The sequence below is a fragment of the Trichoderma atroviride genome, chromosome 1 (genome assembly GCF_020647795.1).
Source record: "Trichoderma atroviride chromosome 1, complete sequence".
Taxonomy (NCBI): domain Eukaryota; kingdom Fungi; phylum Ascomycota; class Sordariomycetes; order Hypocreales; family Hypocreaceae; genus Trichoderma; species Trichoderma atroviride.
This window is the reverse complement of record NC_089400.1, coordinates 171,818-192,621: the sequence shown is the minus strand read 5'-3', so window position 1 is coordinate 192,621 and position 20,804 is coordinate 171,818. Positions and strand designations below refer to the sequence as shown.

At 48.2% G+C, this 20,804-nt stretch overlaps 9 protein-coding genes across 9 annotated transcripts; 4 read left to right on the top strand and 5 right to left on the bottom strand.

The window, feature by feature from the left end:
• Window positions 1–206: 206 nt before the first annotated feature.
• TrAtP1_000062 (uncharacterized protein) lies at window positions 207–1,235 on the top strand (the record flags this gene model as incomplete). Its single annotated transcript, XM_014091991.2, has 1 exon — window positions 207–1,235. The coding sequence occupies one exon, from the start codon at window positions 207–209 to the stop codon at window positions 1,233–1,235; it is 1,029 nt and encodes a 342-aa protein (XP_013947466.2).
• Window positions 1,236–1,648: 413 nt separating this feature from the next.
• TrAtP1_000061 (uncharacterized protein) lies at window positions 1,649–1,957 on the top strand (the record flags this gene model as incomplete). Its single annotated transcript, XM_066110429.1, has 1 exon — window positions 1,649–1,957. One exon carries the CDS (start codon window positions 1,649–1,651, stop codon window positions 1,955–1,957), a length of 309 nt encoding a protein of 102 aa, XP_065966501.1.
• Window positions 1,958–2,101: 144 nt separating this feature from the next.
• Window positions 2,102–6,574, bottom strand: TrAtP1_000060 (uncharacterized protein). The gene is made up of 7 exons (XM_014091992.2): window positions 4,858–6,574; window positions 4,770–4,799; window positions 4,624–4,695; window positions 4,520–4,560; window positions 3,664–4,459; window positions 3,296–3,604; window positions 2,102–3,232 (listed from the first exon to the last, which is right to left on the bottom strand). Exons 1-7 carry the CDS (start codon window positions 4,979–4,981, stop codon window positions 2,184–2,186), a joined length of 2,421 nt encoding a protein of 806 aa, XP_013947467.1. The 5' UTR covers window positions 4,982–6,574; the 3' UTR covers window positions 2,102–2,183.
• A 595-nt stretch (window positions 6,575–7,169) lies between these two features.
• On the bottom strand, window positions 7,170–8,221 carry TrAtP1_000059 (uncharacterized protein). The gene is made up of 2 exons (XM_014091993.2): window positions 7,814–8,221; window positions 7,170–7,750 (listed from the first exon to the last, which is right to left on the bottom strand). Exons 1-2 carry the CDS (start codon window positions 8,131–8,133, stop codon window positions 7,270–7,272), a joined length of 801 nt encoding a protein of 266 aa, XP_013947468.1. The 5' UTR covers window positions 8,134–8,221; the 3' UTR covers window positions 7,170–7,269.
• Window positions 8,222–10,298: 2,077 nt separating this feature from the next.
• Window positions 10,299–12,503, bottom strand: TrAtP1_000058 (uncharacterized protein; the record flags this gene model as incomplete). The annotated part of the gene is made up of 6 exons (XM_014091922.2): window positions 10,299–10,807; window positions 10,904–11,259; window positions 11,310–11,326; window positions 11,388–11,426; window positions 11,485–11,656; window positions 11,731–12,503. 6 exons carry the CDS (start codon window positions 12,501–12,503, stop codon window positions 10,299–10,301), a joined length of 1,866 nt encoding a protein of 621 aa, XP_013947397.2.
• Window positions 12,504–13,106: 603 nt separating this feature from the next.
• On the bottom strand, window positions 13,107–13,542 carry TrAtP1_000057 (uncharacterized protein; the record flags this gene model as incomplete). The annotated part of the gene is made up of 2 exons (XM_066110428.1): window positions 13,107–13,112; window positions 13,171–13,542. The coding sequence occupies 2 exons, from the start codon at window positions 13,540–13,542 to the stop codon at window positions 13,107–13,109; spliced, it is 378 nt and encodes a 125-aa protein (XP_065966500.1).
• A 2,495-nt stretch (window positions 13,543–16,037) lies between these two features.
• TrAtP1_000056 (uncharacterized protein) lies at window positions 16,038–17,444 on the top strand (the record flags this gene model as incomplete). Its single annotated transcript, XM_014091996.2, has 5 exons — window positions 16,038–16,121; window positions 16,183–16,521; window positions 16,597–16,968; window positions 17,064–17,165; window positions 17,241–17,444. The coding sequence occupies 5 exons, from the start codon at window positions 16,038–16,040 to the stop codon at window positions 17,442–17,444; spliced, it is 1,101 nt and encodes a 366-aa protein (XP_013947471.2).
• Window positions 17,445–18,077: 633 nt separating this feature from the next.
• TrAtP1_000055 (uncharacterized protein) lies at window positions 18,078–19,715 on the top strand (the record flags this gene model as incomplete). Its single annotated transcript, XM_066110427.1, has 4 exons — window positions 18,078–18,307; window positions 18,365–18,735; window positions 18,803–19,211; window positions 19,280–19,715. 4 exons carry the CDS (start codon window positions 18,078–18,080, stop codon window positions 19,713–19,715), a joined length of 1,446 nt encoding a protein of 481 aa, XP_065966499.1.
• Window positions 19,716–19,771: 56 nt separating this feature from the next.
• On the bottom strand, window positions 19,772–20,794 carry TrAtP1_000054 (uncharacterized protein). Its single transcript, XM_014091998.2, has 2 exons — window positions 20,191–20,794; window positions 19,772–20,133 (listed from the first exon to the last, which is right to left on the bottom strand). Exons 1-2 carry the CDS (start codon window positions 20,377–20,379, stop codon window positions 19,843–19,845), a joined length of 480 nt encoding a protein of 159 aa, XP_013947473.1. The 5' UTR covers window positions 20,380–20,794; the 3' UTR covers window positions 19,772–19,842.
• Window positions 20,795–20,804: the final 10 nt, after the last annotated feature.

Here is a 20,804-nt window from a genome sequence, read left to right as displayed (position 1 = left end):
TATAATCTCTAGAATGGCGCGATTAATACTATTGACTTCTTGAGGCTTCCAGGAGAATACCGATAAGAAGGCGGAACCTCCCATCTTCCAAAACTCCCTATTCTTCTATTGCAGTGCCAAGTGAATTCAGCAAAACTACCGTCAACATGTCAAAACTCTTCTCTCCCCTCAAGGTGGGCCGCGTTGAGCTCGCCCACCGAATTGCCATGGCGCCCATGACCCGGTACAGAGCCGACGATAACCACGTTCCTCTGCCTACAGTGAAGGAGTACTATGCGCAGAGAGGAGCTGTTCCTGGCTCCTTGTCCATCACCGAGGCTACCTTTATTTCTCAGCAATCGGGTGGCTATGCAAATGTTCCCGGAATCTACACACAAGAGCAGATTGATGCCTGGAAGGAGATTGTGGATGCTGTTCACAAGCAAGGATCATACATCTACCTCCAACTATGGGCTCTGGGACGTTCTGCCAATGCGGAGGTGTTGAAGAAAGAGAGCAACTCAGATCTTGTTTCTGCCAGCGACGTACCAGAGTCTCCTGATGCTGCCGTTAAGCCACGTCCCCTAAGAGAGGACGAGATTCTTCAGTATATTGAGGACTACACACAGGCAGCCAAGAACGCTGTTGCTGCCGGATTCGACGGCGTAGAGATCCACGCCGCCAACGGCTACTTGCTGGAACAGTTCATCCAGGAGCTTACCAACAAGCGAACCGATCAGTGGGGTGGAAGCATTGAGAACCGAGCACGTTTCGCGCTGGAGGTAACCAAGGCTGTTGTTGGAGCTATTGGCGCAGACCGGACCGGAATCCGATTCAGCCCGTTTGCCGACTTCATGGGAGACATTACCTATGACCCGATTCCCCAATATGAGTACATTGCCGAGCAGTTGAAGCCCTACAAGCTGGCCTATGTACACTTGGTTGAGTCTCGCGAAAAGGGCAACGACATCACGCCGGTCATCAAGGCCTATGCCAATACCAGCCCTGTTCTGGTAGCCGGAGGATTCCAGCTCGAGTCCAGCAAAAAGGCCGTTGACGAGGAGTACAAGGACTACGACATCGTTATTGCCATTGGCCGACCATACACCTCCAACCCCGATCTGCCTTTCCGGTTTCAAAAAGGAATCGCTCTCACGCCGTACCAGAGAGAGACGTTTTTCACTGCCAAGCAGGATAAAGGCTTCCACGACTTTCCCTTTAGCGAACAGTTTACCGCACTCAAGGCACAAGCATAGATACCTAGCGTTGCATCATTGTTTAGCCCATTAAATAAAAATAAAAGCACATGTTAGACAAACTTATTAACCCTATCAACGTGAAGACTGCTATGGGAGCAGTATGCATTAAGCCTCTTGTTCCTGTGGGTCGTCGCTGAAGATTGTATCATAGGATGTGGCTTAGTGACGATCGCAAGACCTGGCGCCTGTCAGAATCCAAAATAGGCGAGCTGAAGGGTCCATAGCCCCACTGAGCTGGGGTAAAGCGAGATATTAATGCGGAGATGACGTTGTGTCATCGCAGAGGCTTGGAGGTTGGTCATGGCAGTTATATGTCACTTGGCAGTCGAGATGTTGGGGTATATAATGTCCCAGGTCGGCACGTAGCGTGAATACTTCAAGAACTCAAATCACTTTACTACGTGATCAATATGCCTCTGCCAAACAATGAAGCCTTGCATAAACCACCTGGAAAGACAAACGAACAAGATGACCGTCAATTAGCTGCTCAAGCCGGACTCAAATGGGGCAAAACTCCCAAGATGGATGAGCAGCCTTCAGAGCTACCAGACGACCACCCCGTCCATAAAATCTCACCCAAAGAGCAAGAGAAGATGAGGCAAAAGGGAGTCAACCCTGTATTGAAAGCAGAGATGGATGAAGCAATGGGAAAAGGGCAGCCAGGAGGAAAGTTTTGGAAGAAATATGGCACTACAAGTATGGGCCCGTGGATGGTATAAGATTATTAACTAGGTGAACAAATAAAGAGCTGATTGGCATCCGGATTTCTCAATTTCAACAGCCAGAGTATAGGATCCAGGCAGGTCACATAAGCAGGTCACATATAATAGCACACAATCTGTAGAGAAAGCAAAGAAGAAAAACCGACAATAAAATGTTCGTCATAATAATTCACGTTATTTATTTTTCAGCGTTATTCATTATACAGCGCTAGTCTTTTGACTTTTAATTCCAGAAATGCGTAGAGGCACTCGGCGGAAGATCTGCCTGGGCAGTTCCAAACTTTGTATTCTCTTGCGGCCCGAGAGTCAACTCAAGCACGCCGCCGTCAAGGAAGAAGTTGTGAGTCACCCATGCCTTGTTATACGGCTTGCCGTTCAACTTGGCGCTCTGGATGTAAATGTTGCTGTATCCGGCATCAAAGTTGATGTTGCGAATGGTCGCCGTCTTGCCGGATCGCGGGTCGGTGAAGCTGACCTCTGGGAAGAATGGCGGGATGACGAGGTAGACGTTCTGTCCGCTCATGGGGTACAAGCCCATCATGGAAAGCGCCGTGAAGCTGCCCATGGCACCCGAGTCATCGTTTCCTGGAAGACCGGCGGTGGTGTCGTTGAAGGCGCTGGGGATGTATCTGTGCAAGTATTCTGCGGAGAGACCTGGTCTTCCGGCGTAGTGGAATTCATAGACAAGGAGATAGGCTTGTTCGTCACCGATGTAAAACAGGCCTGGAGTGTTGTGCATAAACTCGAGACGACGCACGAAAGCGTCTGGACCACCGAGAGTTGTGATCAGTGTGGCCTGGTCGTGGGGCACGTAAAAGGTGTAGAGCCAAGAGCCAGCTTCATATGTTTCGTGGCCGCCAGGATTCAAATAACAGCCATTGAAGTTGTACAAGTCAGTGCATATGGCAGGCTCTTGGAAGCCAAATGTACCATTTAGATATCGCGGTTGCAAAAAGCCTTCGAATCCACTGTCGGTGAACAGGCTGTAGTCTTGAGTTCCGGTCAAGTTCAGCTTTGAGCGCGACGTTGGGTCGTACATGTTCTTCCAGTTACCGGAGCGCTTCAGATACTTTTCTGCGTCGGCATGGTGTCCAAGACCGCGGGCCATCTCGGCGATGCAGAAATCGTTGTAAGAGTATTCAATCGTTCGTGAAATAGAACGAGTGAAGAGACCATAGCCACTAAAGTCCCAGTCATCGGTTGGGATGTAGCCAAGAGTCTTCCAGCTCTGCAAGCCTCCACGGCCTTCGACTGTCCAAATTTGGCCCTCGACTATTTATTGAGATGCGTTAGCATATGATTTTCTGCGAGCAAGTTATTCATGGAAAGTATTACCCTCGGCGTCAGATACGACAGCCTCATAACCAGTGGCCCAGTCGATGCCATCCGTCAAACCCTTCAAATATGAATCCGCCAATAGATTGTCAGCATTGCTGCCGCCTTGGGTGAACCCCTTGCAGAGGGACATGCGGCAATCAGGGAGTTTGCCCTCATGACGGTAAACATCAATGAGACTGCGAATCATCATTGCCTGAGCATGAGGGTCGACCAGTGTAAGCAAGGGATGTGTGCTTCGGAAGCTGTCCCAGATGCAGTAATACGAGTCAAAGTATGGCTCATTGCTCTTCCAGAGGGGGTTTTCGCCTAGAACCAGCGTTAGAGAGAGTACTGCCCTCACATGTCGGAAAGAGATATTGTCTTACCAGTATAATCTTGTGGAGAAATCAGCGTGCGATAGATGCCACTCCAGAACGTCCTTTGGAGAGAGTCGCTGACGCCTGTGTTGTCCACCTTGATAGTGCTAAGCTTCTTGCGCCATGCATCCTCAGCATCGGATCTCACAGACTCAAAGTCAAAGTTGGGAATCTCTTTCTGCGCGTTGCTGCAGGCTTGAGCGGTGCTGATGAATGAGAGCCCGACTCGAGCCAGAATCTGGTTGTTGGCTGGAGGGTGGAACTGAGCCCAGGCGCCAGCGGGCAGGATTGGGCTCTGGCCATCATCATAAGTGCGGAAGCTCTTGCGGTCGGTACCTGCGCGGTTGTTTACAAAGATGCCCGTGTTTCGAAGCTTCGCGCCTTGGAAGTCTGTACAGAAGTAGAGATTATAGTTGCCAATGCCAAAAGAAGGCCTAAAGGTGCCGTTGCCGGATATGCGACCTGTGTGGGCGTCAACAGAGATGATTGAATCGGTTCTGGATCCGGAGAGATCGGCCAGATCGGCCAGAATCAGAGGGCTATAAGGCGTTGTCCCATTGGCAGGGAGCTTGGTTGGAGTGCCGTCCGTCGGGAATGTGAATCTGTACAGCGCTGTGTGGTTTGTGACTGTCATTTCAGCCTTGACCGACGTATTGAGCTGTATAGCAAAGTACCCCGGCTTGGCCACTACCGTTTCGTTTATTTTTGCTGACGCTCTCAAGGTTGAAGGGTAGTAGCAGTTGTTGAGGTCGTCGTTTAGACAACCAGTCTGGGCAAAAAGAGGGAAATTTCCCAGTGATGCGCCCTGTGGAAGACGAAGATTAGCATTATGCACAGCTCCGTAGATGGGCGGTTATGAACTTACACCACCTGTTCCACTGTCGTGCATGTGAGAAAAGCCAGTGACTATAGATATTGGTTAGCCGTGGGCAGACTCTTTTGCGGGCAGTGATATTCTAGAACGCGTACTTAGGCCATCGTTTGAGGCATAACCTCCCTGGATTTCCTCATTGCCATCTGCTACACTCTTTGCCATGCCATCTTAAGTCGCAATTGTTCAATCAGTCTCTGCATCTGCCATCAATGGGAGATAATGCTCAATGCGGTATACTCACAAGGGAGAGTTGCGCCTGGGAAGACATGTCCTGTGATACGAGTTAATACCGTGAACAATTGCGTATCCTTGGAAGCGAAAGTTCATACCTCCGTTCGCAGTGCCAATCAACGGGTCAATATAGTCAAGTACATCGAAAGAAGGCTGCTGATCTGCTGCTTGGCTCAACCCAACCAGCAATGGCCAGTAGGCCACAAGTTGCTGGATGTGCATGTCGTTGTTGATGTATCAAAGTACCTCGAGAAAGCTTATTGATATGGAGTTGTTTGTAGATAGAACTAGAGTTTATAATACTAAAACAAGCCGTAAACAAGGGACATGAAAACAGGGAGGGAGCCCTCGTGCCACCGGGGAGGTGCTATTCACTTCGTCCCGAGACAAAAGGCAAAGTCGACAGCTCGCCCTGCGAACAGCATCAGAGATTCATGCTGCGGAGACTGCCGTTTATGTAGTATTGTCTTGCCTCCCCTGGTCGGAAATCTCACAGCCATCTCCGCCCAACGGAACAATTTCAAGACATTTGCATCTCGTAGGGAAGTATTCGGCCAAGATTACTCTTCTTCCCCGCAGTTCGATGAGGCCATCAAACATGAACATGGGCGGGGAGCCCAGGGTAATACAACATTGCCAGTAGTAATGATATCTTGAAGCGGCAACGCTCGCTGCAGGTTCAAGACACCATGTCACGCTGATCATCCGAGGCCCTGATCCATGGCTCTTGGTTCCCGGGGAAAGTCGTCTTTTTCATGGTTGTGTGGGTAGATTGAAGCATTTGGAAATAGCCGTCGGCATTCCTTTGAAAATCGCACGTTGTTGGTCCAGGCAAAAGATGTCTTGGTTGAAATGGTGAGGCTGGCGGAGATATTTTCGGCCAGGATGAGGCTACTGAGCATGGAGGTTGGAGCTTCATGATATCATCTTCCAAAGACTTTCCCTAGCAACCTCTGAGACCCACAGAGATGAACCCCTGTCTAAATCCGCTCCTTGTGTACCATGGCTCGAATATGGTTACATGGACCTACGATTCCCCCTCATTTGTGGATCGCGATACTTCTCATATGCAACATAGGCAAACCACCAAATCTTGCCAACTGAAGGCCAAGAGCTTTCGGCCAATAGCCACGCCAGGCAACGGCTTCTCAACGGGCATCGGCCGAAACTAGGGACCAAGAGCAGTATCTACCCACAGGTAATGTTACCCGATAGTCATGTTATCGTGTGCAGGGTATTACAAGTAGGTAATGCCTCGATCGTTTAGGGAGGTGGTCAATGGCCAGACGCGGTAATCTGCAAGCTCATCCGATCTCGCCGCGAGTGTGCAAGGGCCAAGTTATTGTTCCCTGTGCAAGGAAAGTACAGAGTGAGGGCCATGAGGAGATACCTAGGTAAGCACGAGGGATGCGAATGCCGCTGGCAAGATCTGCATTTGAGTAGCCTTTCGAGCCGTCGGGCTCCGGGATATGAGCGGGCGAGCTGCTCACAGAAAGGGACAAGAACAAAGATGGACGTTGGTAGGGCAAGCTGCAAGAACAACGCAGTATGCATAAATTTAACCGACACGGTTACTCAGGCAGGTTTGGCCAATATGACTGGACGCTTCGCTTCATGTTAAGAGCTTCGACATGTCTTCAAATTGTCCATTTTCTCACACATGAACGAACTCTGCGCCTTCTTCTTGGCAATTGCTCTGTATATTCACTCCTCGCCCAAGTGTTATTTTCAGCGGCTTTCCTTGGACATCAAGTATCGGACGGCACTTGCACTAAATCCCGGCAGCCACTACTGTCGGGTACTTCTGTTGCAGTAAATTGCCCATGCCGGGATTATCGCCCCGTCGGTGTCGGTGGGGGAACGACACGCCAGATCGCGGGGAAGAAGTGGACGATGAAATACATGGAAGCGCAAGGGGTTCGTTGAAGGGAAGACGAGGATGGAACGGCGTTCTCGACCTCTATCGAAGCCCATGTTTGATAATTTGGTTTAATGTCCTTAAGACATTCGTACAAACCAGGGACATTAGCGCACACTGCCCTCTTGTAGCTTTGGCATAAATCATCTTGATGCCTGTCTGCCTCAAGTCCATATTGTCGTGGTGCTGGTGGTGCCCCGTACTCCTTCGCTCCCTTGTACTTCCGATCCCTGTACTGCAGCGCCGCAATTTGCCAACGGCAGTTCAACGACGGCTAAATACCAAACCCTGGCATCAGGTCATCAACACATGCACTTTTGGCTTGCCCGTAGCTGCATAGCTTCCCTAGAAGCTCCCCGCGTCGGAATGAGACCAAGCCTCAAAGGATAGACAGGTACTACTATCTAGTGAGAGTAATTATTTGGATGGGTCGCTGTTAATGATGCTCGCTGTATATATTAAAATTGGTGAGCGTCCTGTGAAAATGGGTTATGTTAACAAAGTTGGACGTTGTCCTTTTATTGAGTCATGAAATTATGGTACAGCTAAGCTCATTAAAAATCGTTTTATACTATTGAAACAAATAGCTCCTTTATCGAGTGGTATAACCGCCATCAATCACAATATCTGCTCCCGTCGTATACGAGCTAGCATCGCTGACGAGATAGACATATGCGCCCTTGAGCTCCTTGGCATCGCCGTTGCGTCCCATGGGGATCATGCTTCTCCACAGCTCTTGTGTTTTCTCATCGATAAAGTCGGACAGGCCTGTGTCGATATATCCAGGAGAGATGCTGTTGACACGAGCAAAGTCGCGCCATTCGTTGGCCAGCGAGCGTGCCAAATGGATGCAGCCCGCCTTTGCGACGTTGTATGAAGTTTGTTCTTGAGGGTAGTTTGCGACGTGGCCAGACATTGAGGCGGTGATGACAAGGGAGCCATGGCCTTGCTTCTTGAAGTGTGCGCCAACGGCCTTTGCGCAGTACGCTGTGCCGCTCAGATCGACCTGGATGACATGGTCCCAGTCGCTAGAGCTGCCGTCGACAACGCCGCTGTTGGCTGTGGCACCGGCACTGGAGAGAAGTTTGTTAGTATCCAATTGTGCAGCAGGCGCAGAAGATCCAGGGAGGGCTCACTTGGCAATGAAGGCATCAATCTTGCCGAAATCAGAAACCACCTGGTTCACAAACTTCTCGACGTCCTTGTAGTCGCTCTGGTTGACCTGATACACCTTGACCTTGACGCCGTATGCCTTGGTCAGCTCAGCCGCGTTCTTCTCGGCGCCCTCTTTACGCGACGAATAGGTAATGGCAAGATCAGCGCCCATCTCGGCGCAGCCTCGTGCGGCTTCAATTCCCATGCCCCGAGGCCCGGAAGCCCCGGTAACGACGACGACCTTGCCCTTCAGGCTGAAGAGGTCAAGAAGATTGTTGGCTTTAGGGATAGACTGAGGCATGGCGGGCAAGATGATATATCTATTATATGGTATTAATCGATCTGGATGAACTGCGGGAGGTGAGACGTGAGACGGATAGGAAAGGACGTGGCTGCTGACGCGACATGTCTATATATATAGGCGACTGAGCCGGATGCGGGCTTTTATGGCAACCTCAAGCCTCTTTCTGTCCCGCTCTTTCATCTCCTCATCTCCCCATCTTGCTCTTCTCCTCCAAGCAAGGCACGCGAAGGAAAGTTCCGGGGCGTCGCCCGAGTGGATACGCGGGAAACGGCCAAGAATCTTGTTTCTAGAAAACGACTGGATGATGGCGAAAAGGTGGGCTTCACAGCAGCGACAAGAGGCACCGAGAGAGACCGAAACAGCTGGTGGTGAAGAGAGAATGATGTCATGTCGTGGCTCGCGGATTAGGCATTTAGCAGCAGCCTTTAGTTTGTGTCTAGCAAGTAGTTGAGCAACTGTTGCATAACGTTGGCTGGTTTATCACATGTAACAACTAAGCTCTGTGTATAAGACAAGTCCAGCTCAACTCACGAGTATCCCTCAACGATGCCAATCTCGCCATTCACCGTCCCTTTTGCTCTGATTATCCGTGATTCTACTCATGATTAAACTCGTCACAATCTCCCCACCCGCTACTCGCAATCCGATGCATGTCACCACCGGCTCCACGGCCAAAACGTCATTGTTTGTCGCTGAGCGGCTTCGATCCGCTATTGTCTCCATTACCCCACCTGCCCGATCCGTACTCCCACAGCTATCGGGCTTGGCTACAAATTGCCGAAGTGGTTGAACAGTGAAGTTTGTTGCCGTGAAACTGCTGCTTTGTTGCTGTGTAAGTTGACGAAGTCTCCGTATTGGAATTGACACAAACAAACGGAAAGCGATGAAGGCTCGTTTGTTGAAATGACCAGAAGCGTGCAAATTAGGCCGCAGAAGCAAGAGTGGCCCTGAAGAAGCTGCATGATAATTTGCTCTCTAGTTCTATAAGAAAATGACCAACTTTTCCTTTGTCTACCTATGTGAAGCCTTGGGATAATCTCAGATACATGTCTATTACCTTTCCGCCTTTATTATAAACTTCGCCATATCGCGATCCATTATCAATAGGTATGTTACAGCAATGAGATGAATGTCGCATCCCCGCAGTAGCCGGTTTTGGAAGAGCTGCCTGCCGATTTTCTTTTGGAGTGTACTTGCTGATTCTGCAAATTTGAGCGCCCTTGACGTGCAATACAAATGGCACAAGCGCAAGCAATGAAGTGACGCATCCCAATAGCGTAAGAGACCACTGGATGCCAATGCCTTTGAACACGTAGGATGCAAAGAGAGGAAATACGGCGCCGAGTATCGAGCGTAGAGAAACATTTGCTGCAAGCGCTGATGCTGCGAGCTGTTCAAATTGTTAGCGACGGTAGCTTGGGTTTGGAAGATGGAAGTCGGTGATGTTGATGCTCACTATGGTATAAACATCGATTAGATAATTGAATTGCCGTAGAAAGACGAGAGAAATGCCAAATCCAGTGACTGCGCCCCCGATGATTGGCACGATCCAGTGGACTTCCTCACGATAGCCTGACCAACCAAGCCAAAACAAGCCACCTGCAAACAAGATCCCGCCAACCATGGCTTCCTGTTGTCGCCATTCCGGTATCGCAACGCCGTTGTTTGCCTCCAGCTTGCGACGATATCTCGGCGCTCAAAGTATCATGACGACAAGAGTGACCGCGCAGCCTCCCACGGCGCTCAACTCAGGGAGTCGGCTTACCCCAAGTCTCATCTTATAAATGTCTTGAAAAATGAAAGAAAAGGCCCTCAAGAAAAGATGGACAAGTCCGTAAATGAATGATGCGTAAAGACTGAGATCCAATGTCTCACAGGCTCCGATGCATGTATTTTCGCAGATACTGGCCCTGGATGACGAGTATCATTGCTGTTGATGGAGCGCAACTTTGATGTCAACGTGGATGTTCGGGCGACTACAGCATCCCCCTAATGATCCAAAAGCTCACTATCGCAAATACTATCTCGAGAAGCGGTCCTTTCCCAGTGCATGGCGGCTATGCAAGATTTACGTTCTCCATATGCGTACGGTGATTGGGAGGAAGCGGTCAAGGGTCGATTCAAATGCTGGCTAATGCGGAATAGATTCAACTAGTATACTTCTAATTTGGCCAGGTTCTAGCTTGAATGAAGTCGACAAAGTCAAACAAGCTCTTCTTGTAATGCCTTTCCTGCGTTGTTCGATCCACAGTCTGCATTCCGTACTGTGGCGTAAAGTCCCCAAATTCCCAGTTGTCGACAAAGCTCCACGCAATCACACCGAGTACTTGCACGCCATCCTCCCAGATGCTCTTCAGTATCTCACTCATAAAGCTCAAATAGTACTGGCTGCGAGGTGAGTCGAAGAGTTGCTGTGCCAATGGCAGTGCGGCTTCATTCGCGACAGGGAAGCCAAATTCGGTAACGATGATCGGAGAGCGATACTTGTTCCACAAGTATGATAAGTAATGGCGTAAATAGGTCGGAGTAATATAGACAAATGTTTGGCTGGCGTATCCGACATTCCAGCCAAATTTCCCACCCCAGCTCTGCTGTTCGCATTCCGGATAGAATACGTTGGATGGGGTGTTTAAGCAAGGTGACTCGCTTGCAGATAGAGGTGAGATAACAGCTGATTAAAAGTACCAGCATTAGCCCGCTGCTATGTAATTGCCTTGAAGTTCATGACGAGCATCACGGCAAAGGAAGTAAATTCGGGAAAACTTACTAATAGTATATGCGTCGGTTCCCCAAAAGTCCGCGGTGCCTTTCATGTAATCTAGATCTTTTTTGGTAAGAGGAACGTAGTCTGGGACTCGTTCTTTGTATACAGCAGGATAGTCTTTGCCGAGATATATCGGATTGCCAAAGATTGCCAGTTGGAAATTATTGAAATCATTGGCTGCCTCAACGTGGGAGGCATTCAATGGATCAAGCGGTACACCGAATAGATTGCTGTTTTTCATTCCAACTTTGCCTGTACCGTTAATCTGATCGTGATAAAAGTGGTATAATTGAGCGTGTGCTTTGATTACTGTATCCACGGAATGTCCATTCTGGCAGTAAACAAATGGTTCGTTAAACCTGGTGTTGATAATTAGTTATTAACTCTAGACTAAGAATTGAATTCTTACGTCACCCAAAGAGGAACCTTTAAAACGGTAACATTAGTACAAGTTGTCACTTTTAGAATGGGATTGGCTTAAACGTACTCGATCGGCAAAATGTGTCATGACAATCTTTCCATAGTGCTAGAGAATAAAAAGTAAGTACGGTAGATATGAATGAATGGCCTTGAAGTTGACTTACAACAAAAGAATCCAAAAACGTCTCATTTTGGTAGGCTCCGTTATTATAACCCACTGAGGGTTTTTCATATAAAGTTGAGACATTTGCGGCATAGAACTGCAATGGTGTATCAAAGTGAATCAACGTAACGACGGGGAGCATCCCTTTTGCTATAACAAAATCGATAAGATCACTGAGAGAAGAAATGTTAGTCACCGGCCTTTGAAGACATATGGGAATGGAACAGAATATGTCAGATCAGCTTACCTATAGTGGTCAATAGCCTGCCGGTTAACAGGTGAGCCCGGAACTGCAAATGGTAGAATTCTAGTCCATGGGATTGAGAATGAATAATATTTTACTCCTATCGCTGCCAGTCGCTCAATATCCTGCTTATATAGATAGTAATTCTCATTTGTCACGTAATCTTGGCTGGGGTCATCTTTGGCGATGATATCCGCTGCAGATGGCGCTTTTCCTTCGTGGCTAATAGCACCTTCAATCTGGGAAGCTGAGCCAGCTACGCCATATATGAAGCCATCGGGAAAGTAGTAACAGTCCGTTGGACCAAAATAATCCCTTGGCGGCAATACAAGTTCGGCACTTGGCACTGGTGTCGGCGAAACAGTCGTACTGTAGATGCCAGTGGATGTAAAGTTGGTAAGAAATGGTCGCGCGTTCTCCCAAAGCGCACTCCAAGAGGCACTGCCATATTTATCATGAAAGTCAGTCGCAGTCACAGTAGCGTTGGGATTCCAGCTACCCCAGGTGGTTGTGACAATATGAGGGATCAGAGAGCTGAGAGCGGAGAAAGGAGCGGCAAATGTTTCCGTGGAAGTAGGCGACGGAACAGGAATTGCATAGCGATAGGTCTCTGACTGAGTAAATGCAAAGGTCGAGAAGGAAAATGTAGGAGATGCGGCGGTAGTGGCAGAGCACTGCGATCTCGCTGTCGGACCCGTCGTGAGAACATATTTCTGCTGAGCGTCCACAAGTGTACTAAAGAAAGCAAACACTGACAAGAGTGTTTTGCCTCCCATGATGATAGTGAGCGTAAAAGTAGAAGTGTAAAGGAGATGGTGCAATGGTAGAATGTGAAACAATGTTTCTGGAGAGATGGCATTGGCCCTTTATATACATCATGGGACAACACTAAGCTTCAGAGACAGTTGTTGACCAGCCATGAAGCATTAACGGTAGTTCCACCAGATATCCCCTGGCTCAACCTTGTACAACTAATACAACAAGGGGCTAAGCTGAAAAGGACCATTGTGACAAGGGACCTATAGAGACACAAGTACCAGACAATCGGTGTAGTCTTCTGCCACTCTGTCACGGCAAGCCAGGATTTGGCAGTTACCGATATGGCAAAAATAATCATCTATACGAGATCGATCATGTCGAGCAGTCAAAATAGGAGATCAAGTTCATCCAATCACAGCCCAGAATGTGCGTATTGATCATATATGAGATTCATCCAATCACAACGTCGGAATACTCGGCATTGATCGGGGATGAGCTGCGTCCAATCACAATGCCCGGAATACGCGCATTGATCCAAATCGTATCCGGAGCTTCGGAGTATAAAGAAGCGTATTGACTTGCATATATCCCTGCATATTCATTCCCTGCAAGCCTCATTGTTACCACTGAGTTATAAACATGGGGGATAAAGATCAACAAAAGTCTGCTAAGTCTTGTACTTACTCCCGTGGTGGTATATTGCAGCCCGGCGTACATCGCCGCCACAGTCTTGAATGGGTGGTCTTCGAGGACTTTGATGCCCTCTGGGATCTTCTTTGCCTTGAAGACCAGTGACGTGGGATGCAAGACTGCCCCGAGCTCCCCATCCGGAATGTCGGGCTCAAAAGGTAGCCGATCTGGTCCCCGCCCCGTGCCATAGCCAAGCTTGCTCTCTTCCACTTTATGCAGTATCAGCCCTACCAAGTGGAGATTTTTGGGGAGAGCTGACGAGGCGACGATGAGTATGTCGTTGTGGAAACATGCGGGAATGATTGCTGTATTGGCGTCACAGAGTCCGAAGACTGTAATTGTTGACGCACCGCGGTTTATGATCATATTCGTTCGTTAAATCCACCAGAGGCCGGCTCTCCCCATTTCTCTGGTAACCTGAGCTTTTTGATCAAGGCCAGACTACCGGTGATGCTGACGGGTTTCATAATATTGACCTTAATAACAGAGCTGAGCTTGCCAAACTTGCGCCTAATCATCCGGCGGCGAAAAGCTGCATTGAGGTGATTATCCGGAGGGAGTTGCGGCACACTTGGAGTCAGCGATACCCCAAATAGTACCGTAGTTCTTATGGCTTATCACGACAAGAAATATACGAACCCTCTTCCGATATTCGCACCAACTTCTCCTCGAGAGGTACAAGGCGATGACTCGAGGTTTCCTAAAAGGCGCGCACCCCCGAGGTAGCATAGTTCCCCAAGATGATAAACCGCCCGCTGTGTAGGGACTAGTTTTTGAACTTATTGAGATGCGATAGAAGCTTCTCAGGGCCCCGAGAAATTGAGACGCGTCTCCCGCAGGATACATATGTGCTTGTCGAGGCCGACCTCCTACACTTTGGCGTCGCTAATAACTAGCATGGATGAGAATTGACGATTCGAAACGGCTACCTACATTCCTACAACTGGAATGCAATCTCCGTCAACTGTGACTTTACCTTCGTTGAGATTCCGAAAGTCCAAAACCCAGCGCGTATTATCTGCATTACGCGAAGATAGAGTCATAACGACGCACACATCTAGCCCGGTGGTCTAGGTAGCACCCGCTCTATGTAGTATATATCATAAGAGGTTGTTCATCTTGTTGGATATACGGAAAACCTAGACACGTACAGAGCGGCTATCGAGCTCTACGGTGACGGGCGTCTCGACATATTCGTGAGATATCCGCCTGCGTCGCTGAGAAAGATGCAAACGTCGTAGTTGGATCTACTGTTAACCTCGAGCTCCCGGATGATGTCGAGATCGTAATTGTGCCGCAGTGTAGTAAAAAGAAGACTCATATCCTTATAGCTGATGTACAATTTGGGCGTTACCTACAGCATGATACATCAGTGTTCAGCGGTGCTTGTGAGCATAACTGTACTGTCCGCTGAGGCCTTGATGCCCCGGCGTATGTTGATGGCCTGAGACTTGTCTTGGATCATCTCTGGCATGTCCGCAATCTAGGAGAAATCGTTGATATCTACTGAACACTGGTATATAAGTATAAGAGGGCTCCAGTGCTCGCAGCTGGAAATAATAATAGAGCGAGAGGAACGCCGAATGTAAAAGAGAAAGAAGAAGAGCTATAAAGGCCGTAGACACATAGTATACAAAGTGATCGACTATTGTATCAATGTAAAAGTTAATATAGGTATAAACAGGTACTGAGTACCCAGTAAGACTAATATAACGAATAATATGCTTTGATCGGGCTATAACGCCATAAGATCAGTTCAACCAGCGCAACAAAATGGCGACATAGATAACCAAGGATTACTGCTTTCATTTTTTAACATAACATGAATCGGCCTTCACCATATGTTAGTTTTACAAAGAGCTATTAATAGCTGTCATTCAAATTCAGGAGAGATGAGGCCTCTATGGCCGCATATTACTCCGCGATCAAATCAAGACAGCTCATGAAGCCTCTGTAGCATATGAGCTATCAATAGCAGTCAGTGGCGCGCTTAGCAATACGTATCGAGTTGCAAAGCCGAAGCAGTCACTGTGGTAAAAGATTGTTGCTGTCAGATGAACTCAAATCTCTCTCCATCTTTGCAAAGCCTCATGGCCCTTATTATGCGCATTGCATTGCAAACTAACACGATATCATTCCCATCGACGCTTCAGTGGTGCAACAACAGCTTAATAGAGTTTCCTCTTAGCAATTCAATTGACTAACCGGACGAAGATCAAATGTCTCATGTTGTTTGCACACAATTACAAGTGTCGCTTGTCTAACATATTAGTAATCGTTTACTTGGTTAGTTTGCAGCGCATCCCGCTGTCGCGTCATCTTGGTGAAAATCACGACTCTGAAATCAGATTTAGCCGACATTCATCATGCTTGCGACAACGCCAATCGTTCAATAATATCGCAAGACTTTATCTAGGCTCTGATAAGAGTTGATACATTTCATTTCTTTCAATAGTATTCTCAAAGTAGAAGCCATTATGAACCGTACCGGATTTAATACTGAAGCCGCAACACCCCCGCGATTACCATATTTGGTCGTTGCAAGGCGTGCTCATGTAAGTACGCCATATATCTATCTCAACCTTTGGCATACTCTCCGCAATCGCAAAACCCCGCAGTTCATCATATAGCTGATCGATCACGATTAAAGCTAGGATGCCGCCATCGGCAGGAATGCTGGCGCAAGGTGCCGATGTTCCGAATGTAAAACTGTACAACCTGTCAATGCCGTATACTGGCTAGAGATATTTAATATAAAGTGTAGGCCGAATAAAATTGCCAAAGTTGTAATATTAGTATACATTTCAGCTTATTGCAAAATCCATTGTACCGGAAAGAGTGCTTGTTGAATCACCATAAAAATGTCGACTACAAAGACAGTAACGCAGTCAGGCGATGAAGTCGGCAGGCTCACGCTGGCATATGACGATGCCATCCATCAGCAGGTAAACCATCAGAAACAAATACAGTAAAAAGTAAGGTGTTGTCTAATTCGTTTAACCAAAGTATCAATACCATCAATATCTCCCCGTCTACGACGAAGAGACTCGCTTTGAACCGATCCAGCCATTCGAGTTTAAGGATCGCGGACTGGGAGCAGACAAAGCCAAGTCTGCTCTTCTTTCCAGCAGCAACTCAGAGCTCAAAGTTTCTAAACTCACTCCAGTTATCGGTACTGAAATTCGGGGCCTTCAGCTTTCTCAACTGAACGACACTCAGAAGAACGAACTTGCCCTGCTCATTGCTGAGAGGGGCGTGGTCATTTTCCGCGGTCAAGACTTCAAAGATATAGGCCCAGACAAGCAGAAGGATTTTGCCAAATATTTCGGGCCATTGCATGTTCACGTGAGTAAATCCGCTTTTACACGCGTATATCTATGTACAATTTGGCGGATATAGTAGTACTAACCTATCGCCAAGCCCGTTGGAGCTCACGTCAAGGACCACCTCGAGTTCCACAATATATATCTAGGCCCCGACAACGAATACCGAGCACGGCAGCGAAGAGAAAGATTAACCACTACAGGTTACCACTCGGATGTTTCGTATGAGCACCAACCGCCGGGTATTACCATTCTCACCCTGCTGTCTGTCCCACCAACCGGAGGTGATACCGCCTGGGCGTCTCAGACTGCAGCATACGCCCGCTTGTCTCAACCAATCAAGACGCTGCTAGAAGGCCTTCGGGCTGAACATAGTGGCTTCAACCAAGCCGACAATGCGCGCCGGGACGGGAAGCACGTCAGACGAGAGCCAGTGAAGAGCGACCATCCCATCGTGAGGGTCCATCCGGTGAGTATACTCGCACTATTGTTTCCATCATCACAGCATATATGGATCATATGCAGCAGAAAGGAGCACCATGCTGACCATGGCTTTATTTAAAGGTCACCGGAGAAAAAGCCTTGTTTGTCAATAAGGGATTCACGAAACGCATAATTGGCCTTCAACACGAAGAGTCAGACGCCCTCTTGCAGCTGCTGTTTAATGTAAGCGTCGGCCCCCAACCTTGTCAATGCATGCCATGTCTTCATCCCACTAACCGTTTAACCTTCAATTTATAGCACATCGCGCTGGGGCAAGACTTCCAAGTTCGGGTCAAGTGGGAGGAGGGCACGGTGGCACTATGGGATAACCGCGTAACGGCGCACACAGCCATCTCAGACTTTGACCACCATAATCCCCAGGAGGGCCTCCGCCATGGGGTCCGACTGACAAGTCAGGCGGACAAGCCGTCGGGCGTCAGTGGCCTGGAGTCAGTTTGGTAGACGAACGGCCCAGTGGCTGCTATGACTTAAGGAGGCACGCCGGAGACTTTACAACCACAGCGATAGGACCACATTAAGAAGTATGTCGGAGCAGTTGTAGGAAACGGGGTAGCAGATCCGGAGCGCCATGGAGAAAGCAAATTTGTCTCGTAGTCGACGAGTCGGCGTCAGAAGTTAGCACGCAGCACTAAGAGGATAGCCCTACGATTTCAAATCTAGCATGGGCTGATTAATGCCCGTCGTTTCTCACCCTAGCCATTCCACTGGAGTAGATGAAGCCGACCTATTCGGGCATCGCGCATTTGTCATCTGAATTGCCCTGATGAGGTGCACAGTGCGTCTCATTTAGCCCTGCAAAGGTGGCCCTGCATCCTGATGCCATCCCTGACTCGATTGCTCAACTGAGTTATATGATCCACACATCCTGTCTTTATGTGGCACTCAAGGATGACTTTGAAGGTAATCTCTGACGATACCTTCTGCTATACATCTTTTACCGAGAATAGCAATAAATAAAAAAGGACAACTGCCGAAGCATAGCTACTTATACTCTCAGTAGCGGCTGACGATTTAAAAGAGCCTCCGCGCCTAAATCACCTGACCAGCTCAGAGGGTCAATAAGCCGATTGTCCGATGTTCATCTACGAAGGCAAACCCAACGGCGACATCAGACCAGAACAAACCTTGGTCAAGATGGAAAACGCAAATTCGTATAATTCTATTAAAAGTCGCCAGAGAAATATTCTCGGCACATTCTCATTCCTGCCACCATTAGTGCCTGATGATGGAATTGTCGCCGCTGCCACGCCCGAGAAGGGCCAGCCTCCCAAGAGGAGAAAGCAGCAGATCTTACGAGCACAGAGGCATGTTGGAAGTTGATTTGAGATGGAATATTTGGGATAAAGCTGACCATATTATAGAAGCCATAGGCAAAGGACAAAAGATTATATGAATGCCCTGGAACAAGAGGTCCTACGTCTCCGAGCAGAGGGCGAGCGGATGAATGGGATAGCCACCAATTGGAAGAAATGTGTATTGGCTTTGGTTGCCACAGCAGACGCACCAGTATTAAACATCCATCAGCTCTCACAGTTTGGCCCGGGCATATTCCTGTGGTCAGTGTCAAATCCGAACCAAGCGGCGAGCATGGCCCCCAGTGATGCTTCTCTACTCTTGGGCAGCCTATATCAGTGGCAAGTATACCAACAACAGCCAATGATATATCCCAGCCTGGACATGCTGCCACACATCAACATCGAAGATGCCTCTGAAGAGTTCCTCTTGAGGAATTGTAAGTGACTATGAGGCATTCTCTGGCTTCAATTTGGTCGCTAACCATCTGTTTTCTCTTCCTCTAGTCTATGAGAATATTATCCCGACATTGGATGTCACTGAGTCAACTACCCAAGGGTATGTCAAACACATTCTGCCATCAGTCTTCAACAACCCAATGGTTAGAAGTGCATTTTTGGCAGCATCTGCCAGCCACATCCAGATTGCCCAAGGAGCAAAGACAATGGTCGACAGACTCAGCTACAGGTCAGCCGCAATTGCCGAGCTGAGACACGTCTCAGCGCGACCAGAGACGGACTCTTGCGCGCCTCTCGCTACCATCTTAGGCTTGATGATTGATGACATGATATGTGGCCACAGGGAATGCCCTGCTCTTCTAAAGCTTGCCGAGTTCTGGGTTCACAAGGATAGCCAATTCAGCACTGATCCAGGCGAAAAGGCAACACGCAGATTCTTACTTGACCAAGTCCAACTGTACGTCTCATATTATCATCTCAATCTTATTAGGTTCTTTACTAACACATGTTATTTTCAATGAATAGGCTAAAAACAATTGTCTGTCCCTTGTACCAATTCAACAAGATTATTAGCAAAGAGAACCATGCTGCAGATGGAAAGCAGATGCTGTCGCTCAACCAAAAGGACCTATTCGAAATCTTCTCCGCAATTGAAAGCGCAGTGTCACAAGCATGCCATATTTATACAATCCCAACCTCCAGTACTCCCATCGAAATTAGCAGTCCAGACTCGGATTCATCTTATGATGACCTCAACAAACTGCTGGACCGGCTCCAGGCTACTGTGGTCAAGATACCCCCGTACGCATTGGGAGAAAATTCTTTGACCTGGGTCTACTTTATCGCGGCATCAAGAAGTAAGCGAATCGACCATAGCGCTTTCTTTGTTGCAAGATTTGCAGAATTGTTACAACGGATCGGACATGACAAAGTAAATGAGCTATTAGCTGGACTAATATGATGACGAGAACAATAAGAATGTGTATATATATAATTTAATGTGAACATAAAGAGTTGACAAAATCTACCCGAAGCAAAGATGAATCCAATATCAATTTGTGGTGAAATCAGGTGATGTAGATGGAGGCTCAGGGAGCAAAACCATCATTCATCTTGATCAAACCCAACTGTTGCAGCGCCACCAGGCCAGATTCTTCACCAGTCTCTTCTATGATTTTCCCATTCTGCAACCTATAGATTGTAGTTCCAGAAAATCGCATTTCTTTGCCGGTATTAGGCGTAGGCAGACTCCCAACAGGCAACTCGTAGAATGCCGGTCCAGTATGCTTCCCCCCGCCGAACCACCGCGCAACGACATAGTCGCTTTCGGCAATGAGAGGAAACGGGGACAGTAATCGAAATGAAACGTCCGGAAACGCCTGGGGAGAGTTTCTGCTATTAGCATATCAAATAACCCAGTCCATGTTCAAACTAACCTGCTTGAACCTAGCTATGACTTCCTTGGCGGCAGTTTTGCCAACCATTCGGCCATGCATGGGATAGAAGATAGTTACATTGTCGTCGCACAGTTCATCAACAATGTCGGCGTTCCCATTGGTCCAGAACTCCTGGAAGTATCGGGTAACCACTTGGCGATTCAACTCTGGTACTGATAGGGCCTCCATCTCAACGCCCAATTGGTATAGCTGGCGGTCCAAGTTACGGTGAAAAGATAGGCAGTAGGTAGTAGTTGAGTAGCAGCTGGCTGCTTTGGACGGGCGATTAGTCGGACCTGTTTGACGTTATGAGAAAGTCTAATTGGAAGGCGTTCGCTTAGGTCCATATGCCGACAAACGCAAGGGTTAGCCCGACACTGGTAGCATCATTAGGCCGACACGTACGTTATGAGTGTGTAAGCCCGACGTTTAAACTGGGCTGTGGCAGGTCACCGACTGACTAACATGTAACGATATGCCATAAAACGGCTAGGGTTGACAGCTGAACTTGGCGAAACTTTACAGGAAATATCGGGAATAGTTGCCCATGGGACTTGTGAACCAACCCTGACGCTATACAAGCGACTCGGCTACGGTGGAGCGCAACGCAGCAA